This window comes from Octopus sinensis, linkage group LG19, assembly GCF_006345805.1.
Source record: "Octopus sinensis linkage group LG19, ASM634580v1, whole genome shotgun sequence".
In the NCBI taxonomy this organism is placed as follows: domain Eukaryota; kingdom Metazoa; phylum Mollusca; class Cephalopoda; order Octopoda; family Octopodidae; genus Octopus; species Octopus sinensis.
In genome coordinates this window covers 41087488-41096268 of record NC_043015.1, presented here as the reverse complement: position 1 = coordinate 41096268, position 8781 = coordinate 41087488, and the positions used below count along the sequence as shown (strand labels likewise).

Sequence of the window (8781 nt, the reverse complement as noted above, 5' to 3'; positions counted from 1 at the left end):
AAGATTCTTTCCTCTTCAGTAGAAAATACGAAAGGATATAAATAAGATACTTACATGTGCCCATGGAAAAAAGCCGAAGCAAAAATCATGAGTACATATAAGTACCCCAGATATATCTAAAAATAAAATTCTTATAAGTTATATATATATATATATATACACACACATATATATATACATATATAAGTTCAGCAAAATTTAGATTCAGCACACTAGAGTAAAGATTATTTGCCAACATAACATGACAGTCCTGGTTTAGGATGAATGTTGTTGTAATTTAGTCCCAGGAGAAATCGTCTCCAGCTATATGACACAATTTGTGTCCTTATACTTTCGAACATTTAGCACTCAGCTCAAAACAATATCTGTGTATTGCGAATTCCAGGTTATTTCCCTTCATCAGCACAGAATAACTGTTCGGCTAGAGGTGGCACTGCCAAATTCCTGTTCGAAATATATAGTTTTCAAAGTGTCAGCTAGTCTATTTTATAGGTCAGTGACCAGTTGGGGGCGCTAAATGCCCTTGTCTGAAAATATAAGGACACAGATCATGTCGTATAGCCAGCTGGAGACAATTTCTTCTGGGACTGAATTACAACAACATTCGTCCTAAACCAGGACTGCCATGTTATGACTACATTGTCACATGACCCCAGACAGGTTCTCTTCTTGACTCATGGTATCAAGGTTGTGAGTGTTGCTGTTTAGCCCTGGGTTAATCCTGCTCAACCAGAAGGCCTATAATGCTCCCAGGCCTCCTGGTCAGCCATGACCATTCAATTTCTTTTATACATCAGGGTCTACATTGTCTAATTTATTCTTTTTATTGAAGGTAGTAGTTTGGAATTTGAGGGATATTTGGCTGTTGTTTTTAGCAGGGCCAGTAACCATGTTGAGATGCCCTTGTGGTCCTGAGTGGGTTCAAAGGTTTTGGGGTATGGCATTGGTTTGCAGGAAAGAAGAAGGGTCACATAAAACCTTTGTCAACTGACCTTCTATATTCTCGATCCGTTCGATATTATTGAGGGCCAGATTTAAGTATTCCAACTTCTTTAGTCTGTTGACATGTTCTGGAATAAAGAGAGAGAGAGAGGCAGACAGAGATAAAGAAGTTGAGAGAGAGAGGGGGGAGAGAAAGAGAGGCAGACAGCGATAAAGAAATGAGAGAGAGAGGGTGAGAGAAAGAGAGAGAAAAGCTTGCGCGATCTCGATTTTCAGTACGAATACGAACCGTGAAAGCGCGGCCTTTCTGAACAGCGGTGAGCTATGAGTCCGCCAAGGGGCGTCAGAAACTGAGTCAGAGAAACAGACTGACAGGCAAACAGACAGACAGAGTGAGTGACTGAGAAAGCAAAAGACTGAGAACCAAAATTCCCTTTGGGACCCAGGTGCATTCCCAGCTACCAAACCAATTCTCACACACATATATGTGGGTTACTTGGTTACCCTGCCAGTGCTGGTGCTATGTAAAAAGCATCCAGGCCACTTTGTAAAGTGGTTGGCATTTGGAAGAGCATCCAGCCATAAAAATCATGCCAAATCAGGGCAGAGTCTGGTGCAGTCCTTCCATTTGTCAGACTCTGTCAAACCATCCAACCCATAGCAGTGTGGAAGATGGATGTTAAATGATGATGGTAATAAAGATGATGATGATGATGATATACACCTATGACAGTCTTCTTTCAGTTTCCATCAACCTATTTCACTCACAAGGCTTTGGTCAGCTCAGGGCTATAGTAGAAGACACTTGCTCCAGGTGCCGCCCAACGGGACTGAACCTGGCACCATGTGATTGGGAAGCAAACTTCTTAACCACACAGCTGTGTCCATGTCCATATTTATTTTTTGAAAAAATCTAATAATGTAAAGATAATGTCCCTTCCTTAATTTCTGCACAACTGAAAAAAAAAACAAACAAAAACCTCTCCTTTATATTCTTGGATATATTTATCGTAAACTGAATCTGGTTCCACACCACTCACCTATTTTGGGAATCAGGTTACACTGGAGATACAAAATCTTCAGATCTCTGCACCATTTATCAATGTTTTCAATCCTGAAAATAATACGGACCATTTAGATAAAGAATGGCAGAATCAGAGAGAGAGGAAGAAAGACAAAGAGTGTATGTGTGTTGCAGGTGTGAGTGGATGTGTGTTGCATGTATGTGTGTGTGTGTGTGCATGTGTGATTAAGAATGCGTATGTGCACTTGGGTTTGTTTGTTAGTGTGTGTGTGTTTGCGTGTTTGTCCTGTGTTGCATGTAAGTTTGTGTGTGAGTAAGTGTATGCATATCATCATCATCATCATCATCATCATCATTTAATGTCTGTTGCCGATGCTGGTATGGGTTGGATGGTATGACCAGGGCTGGCAAGCTGGGTGGGGGGCTGCTGCACCAGGCTCCGGTCTGATATTTGGCTTGGGTTTCTACAGCTGTATGCCCTTCCTAATGCCAACCACTTTATAGAGGGTGCTGGGTGCTTTTATGTGGAACCACCACTTTTACGTGGTGCCTCAGGGGCACTTTTACATGGCACCACTTGGTTGCTTTTACGTGCCACTGCATGGCACTTTTACCTGAAACTGCACAGGCACTTTCATGTGACACTGCACAGCCACTTTCATGTGGCACCACATGGATACTTTTACATGGCACCACATGGGAAATTTTACATGGCACCACATGGGCACTTTTACATAGCACCACATGGGCACTTTTACATAGCACCACATGGGTACTTTTACATGGAACCGCATGGGAAATTTTACATAGCACCACATGGGCACTTTTACATGGCACCACATGGGCACTTTTACATAGCACCACATGGGAACTTTTACATGGCACCACATGGACAATTTTACATAGCACCACATGAACACTTTTACATAGTACCACATGGGCACTTTTACATGGAACCACATGGGCACTTTTACATGGCACCACACGGGCAATTTGAAATGGCACCACATGGGCACTTTTACATGGCACTACACAACCACTTTCATGTGGCACCACACGGGAACTTTTGTATGGCACCGCATGGGCACTTTTACATGGTACTACACAGGCACTTTCATGTGAAATATGCATGAGTGTGAGCATGTTACGTGAGTGTGTATGTGTTGTTGCGGCAACAACAACAACAACATCAGATAACAGGACAAACCTTTCAATGTCTTGTTGGTGTAAAGAAACTTCTTCAAGGGTGGCAATCTCACAGTTGTTGTGTTCGGCCCTTTTCCTAAGGAGGTCCTCTGTAACTGAATCAGAAAGTCAGAAAGGAGTTCATGAAAGAGGGTTGTGGTCAAAGAAATAGGGTGATGATGGGTCAGGGTAGAAAAATATTGAGATGTTTAAGGAAATGTGGGTGGGAAGGGTAAAGAAGGGGTAAAGAAGGGGTAAAGAAGGGGTAAAGAAGGGTAAAGAAGGTGGTAAGCTGGCAGACTCGTTAGCATGCCGGGCAAAATGCTTAGCGATATTTCGTCTGCCACTACGTTCTGAGTTCAAATTTCACCGAGTTCGACTTTGCCTTTCATTCTTTCAGGGTCGATAAATTAAGTACCAGTTACGCACTGGGGCCGATGTAATCGACTTAATCCCTTTGTCTGTCTTTATTTATCCCCTCTTAGCTCCTTGTGGGCAATAAAGAAAAAGAAAAAAAGAAGGGGTATGAACAAGTAGAAGACACTTGGCCAAGACATAAGAAACAAGAACATCAACAACATTCGTCCTAATGATATTTTGTAAAGACAGGTAAATCAGGGGGAAAAAACCCTGATAAATTAGCTTTATTTTGACTAAATATTTACAGTACAAATTTAGGAAAAATATATAACAGAACCCAGACAGAGATTGTGTGGCAGGCATGGCTTTCTGGAAAGACGTATTTAGCAGCATAGAGGGAAAACTTGTACTATGCTTTGACTGAGAATTGAAACCACATCGTAGAGTTTCTATAAAAACTTGGTAAATACAGAGGAAATTTACTCTCTCTTTCTCTTCTTCACTCTCTCTCTCTCTCTCTCTCTCTCTCACATAAAACACTCCTTCTCATACACACATACATATAAATGCACTCACATGTGGGGACACACACACACATACATACACACAAACAATACATGCACACACAACACACACACAAACACACGTACATACACACATTTAAAGTGCAACACACAATTGAAATTTATGTATATTTTTTGTTTTTATTTTCTTCTTTCTTTCCTTTTTGCTGTTGTTGTTGTTGTTTTCCAAATTCTTCACCAAATAATGTACGAGTCTTAAATGAAGAATCAAGGCTCCTTCCTTGGAATTCAGACAACATGGCAGGCAGGTAGAGTTACACACGGCAGAACTTTGGGAAAACGGAAACAAAAAGAAGGAAAACCACAGCAGCAGCAACAACAACAACAGAAACTGAACCTACAACACACACATATATAAAACGTATGCACACCGCACACATAATACACACATGTACACACATATACATAAAACACATGCACACCACACACATAATACACACACACATGTACACACACACATACGTACACACATGCACACATACATGTATACACACATACACATGTATACACACACATGTATACACACATACACATGTACACACACACACGTACACATATATACATAAAACAGACGTACACCACACATAAATATATGCATGCATTGTATGTACACACCCATGGAGATACAACCACAAACAGACACGTGCATATTATACACAAATGCATAAAACACATACTGACACACACACACACACACTCATGTATATGAGCCCCCAAAAAAGGAGACTCTATAGGCCTGTTCAATCTGCTAAAAATAGCAGTTAAATCTGCCATGGGTTGCATCTTACCATATTAAAAAAACAAAAATTTAAAAAAAGGCTTGATAGATTATATTATCTTAGATGCACAGACAGACGGGATGGGCATGGATGGAATAACTTTTTTCATCAGAGATCTACTTGATCAGGGTAGACCTAGGGCTAAACAGCAACACAAATGTATACCCTTTTGACACATATATGCACATACATGCAGTATGTGCATATATATATATGTAATATTTGTGTGTGTATTTACCAATTTAGGGACGATACAACCTCTAGACAACGAATAAGTAAAGAAAATCTCTTTATTACAAAATACAAGCCACTTCTTAACGGGTCTACGACAAACAATTAATATACCTCAACTTTAGAATAAAAGAAATATATACACACACAAATATTACACTCCATAGAATCCATTACTAATCAGCCCCATCACAGCTATACTTTCACCCATTCATATTCTCCCTTCTCTGTTTTTTTCTTCTCTTTTTTCTTCTTCTTCTTCATCATCATCATTATCATCATCATCGTTGTCATCATCATCACCACCATCATCACCATCATCTTCTCCTTCTCCTTCTTCTTCTTCTTCATCATCATCATCAACATCGTCATCTTCTTCTTCTTCTTCTACTTCTCCACCTTCCACCCCTTAACCTTGTCACTAATGTCTTTCAGTATAACGCCTACGCAAATTCCATAAACAATTCCTGAATTGAACTGCGACTGCTGTCAGCCACTGACCATTCAAAATACGACCATCAAGGCATTCCCAGATTTCCCCACCCCCTCTCCACATCAGCCTCCTTATTCTTCACCTACCCTACCAAGAACTCACAACGACCTTGAACACACAAGTGCAAACAAGGGAGTCAGAGAAAGGCAGAATGCTACTTATATCTGAACACTACTATAGAAATATTCTTTTAAAAAAACTTTTCTTCTAATTTTTCTAAATTTAATTATTTAATCGTTATAGTTGAAAAGGTCTCAAAATGACCGAAACCGGTACTGAAAGATTCACTATAAAATTATCTTAGCATTTTCTATTTTTGACTTGTTTTTTCATATATATCAACTTGTGTGTTCCTTTCCACCCTTATACATATATATATATATATATAATATATATATATATATATATATATATTATATATATATATATATATATATATATATATATATATATATATATATATAGTGGAGGCACATGGCCTGGTAGTTAGAGCAGAGGACTCGCGGTTGAGGGATTGCGGGTTCGAATCTCAGCCCACGTGATGTGTGTGTTTATGAGCAAAACACCTAAGCTCCACACGGCTCCGGCAGAAGGTAATGGCAAACTTCTGCTGACTCTTTCACCACAACTTTCTCTCACACTTTCCTCCTGCATCTTGCAGCTCACCTGCGATAGACTGACATCCCGTCCAGGTGGGGAACCTATATGCCAAGGAAACCGGGAAACCGGCCCTATGAGCAAGGCGTGGCTCGAGAAGGAACAAACTACAATATATATATTATACACACACATATATATACATATATATACATACATATATATATATGTGTGTGTGTGTGTGTATATATATATATATATACACATATATATATATATGTGTATGTATATATATATATATATATATATATATATATATAATATACATATTATATCATAACTAGTGGCACTTGTACATCATCATCATTTAATGTCCGTTTTCCATGCTAGCATGGGTTGGACGATTTGACTGAGGGCTGTCAAACCAGGAGGCTGCACCAGGCTCCAATCTGATCTTGCAAGGTTTCTACAGCTGAATGTCTTTCCTAATGCCAACCACTCTGAGAGTATAGTGGGTACTTTTTACTTGCCACTGGCATGGTAGCCAGTCAGGCGACACTGGCATCAACCACGTTCGGATGGTGCTTTTTACGTGCCAACAGCATGGGAGCCAGTTGGGAGGAACTAGTATCGACCATGATCAGATGGTGCTTTTTATGTGCCACCAGCATAGGAGCCAGTTGGGGGGCACTGGCATCAACCATGTTCAGATGGTGCTTGTTATGTGCCACCAGCATGAGGAGCTACCGAAGCACAAAAGAAACGTCACACACATACTAAAGAGAAACCGGTTTATTAACAAACTGCCATTGATTGAAGGGTGCTAATTAAGAAGCTGTTCTTTCCTAACGATAAAGCATCATTTCCTGAAACATGCTCGACATCACATGGTGTTGCATGATGATGGAGTGTCCTGAATCCAAAGAAATGAACTCAATATCTCATGTGACCATTACCACCAGGCATTTTCTGTTGATTACCACCAGGTATCTTCTGTATGAAGGCCATGGGGGATAGCTGCCCACACTCTGTTAAAACTTGCAGTGAGTTGTGCCACAGTTGTTGGCCTAGGATGGATGACAGGCTTCTTTCAGTTTCCGTCTACCAAATCCACTCACAAGGCTTTGGTCGGCCCAAGGATATAGTGGAAGACACTTGCCTAGGATGGATGTCATTTAGCCTTCTTTGGATTTCGTCCCACAGGTGTTCTATGGGGTTCAAGTCTGGATTTAGGGCAGACCATGGCAGTGTCTGGATGTTGTGCTGTTGGAGGAAGTCTGTTGTCAGCCTGGGTACGGGTGTTGTCATGTTGGAACACGTGATTCCAATGACGGGCAAAGTATGGTACACTGTGAGGTCTCAACATTTGATGCTGCCACTGATGATGATGAACACAACCATTTAGAACACAATTAACCATTTAGTGGCCATATCAAGTCCAAATATTCTACTTGTTATATGCGTAACCTGGTCTTATCTGGCCTCTCATACCAACCCGATAATGTCTTTTTTTTTAAAATTACATCTTTAAAATATAGGCGCAGGAGTGGCTGTGTGGTAAGTAGCTTGTTTGCCAACCACATGGTTCCGGGTTCAGTCCCACTGCGTGACACCTTGGGCAAGTGTCTTCTGCTATTGCCCCGGGCGGACCAATGCTTTGTGAGTGGATTTGGTAGGCGGAAACTGAAAGAAGCCCGTCGTATATATGTATATCTATATGTGTGTGCGTGTATGTTAGTGTGTCTGTGTTCGTCCCTCTAGCATTGCTTGACAACCGATGCTGGTGTGTTTATGTCCCCGTTACTTAGCGGTTCGGCAAAAGAGACCGATATAATAAGTACTGGGCTTACAAAAGAATAAGTCCCGGGGTCGAGTTGCTCGATTAAAGGCGGTGCTCCAGCATGGCCGCAGTCAAATGACTGAAACAAGTAAAAGAGTAAAAGATAATGTATGATTATTTCAAAATAATTTGAATGATCATTGCATTTGATAAAATAGTCTGAATGCTAAAGGGTTAATTAATTAAGAAGTGTTATCCTTACTTGCAACCATTATTTTTCTCTCTATCTTTTCATAAAGTTCCTCAGTCAAAATTATATTTCACACGTGCCTTGTTTGTGTATCAGTTGCTATTGGCAATAACTTCAGTTGTAAAGAATTACACGAACTAAAGGGAGGCTACTCTCACTTTAATTTTTTTCTTTCATTACAATTTCACTATTTCCAGTTCTTCGTTTCATATCACTAACATCATTACGAAAGGCATGAACGCCACATTACCGCACTTGCCTTCTTTCCACTGAATATGAGGTCTCATATTTATGTTTAAATATTATCAGAATTCTGTAAACTACCAGATTTTTCTATTTAGCATACTGTCTGACACCTCGTCTGACTTTGTTTCCTCATAAATCGATGATGATGATGATGATCCTTTCTACCATAGGCACAAGGCCTGAAATTGGTGAGTAGGCTTTGGGGTGCTAGTAGATTACTTCGAACCCAGCACTTGACTACTATCATACATATTTCAGCGATCCATAAAGGATGAAATGCAAAGTCGACCTCGGCAGAATTTGAACTCAG

General features: G+C 40.2%; 1 protein-coding gene across 2 annotated transcripts in view; it reads right to left on the bottom strand.

Moving 5' to 3' along the window:
• Positions 1-8781, bottom strand: part of LOC115222179 (radial spoke head 10 homolog B-like) — a 76097-nt gene that overhangs the window by 34149 nt on the left and 33167 nt on the right. For both annotated transcript variants that reach the window (XM_036511335.1, XM_036511336.1), the window contains exons 18-20: positions 3174-3267; positions 1983-2056; positions 993-1070 (exon numbers count right to left, since the gene is read on the bottom strand). In XM_036511335.1, the coding sequence (XP_036367228.1) occupies positions 993-1070; positions 1983-2056; positions 3174-3267 (246 nt within the window). The remainder of the gene's footprint in view (positions 1-992; positions 1071-1982; positions 2057-3173; positions 3268-8781) is intronic.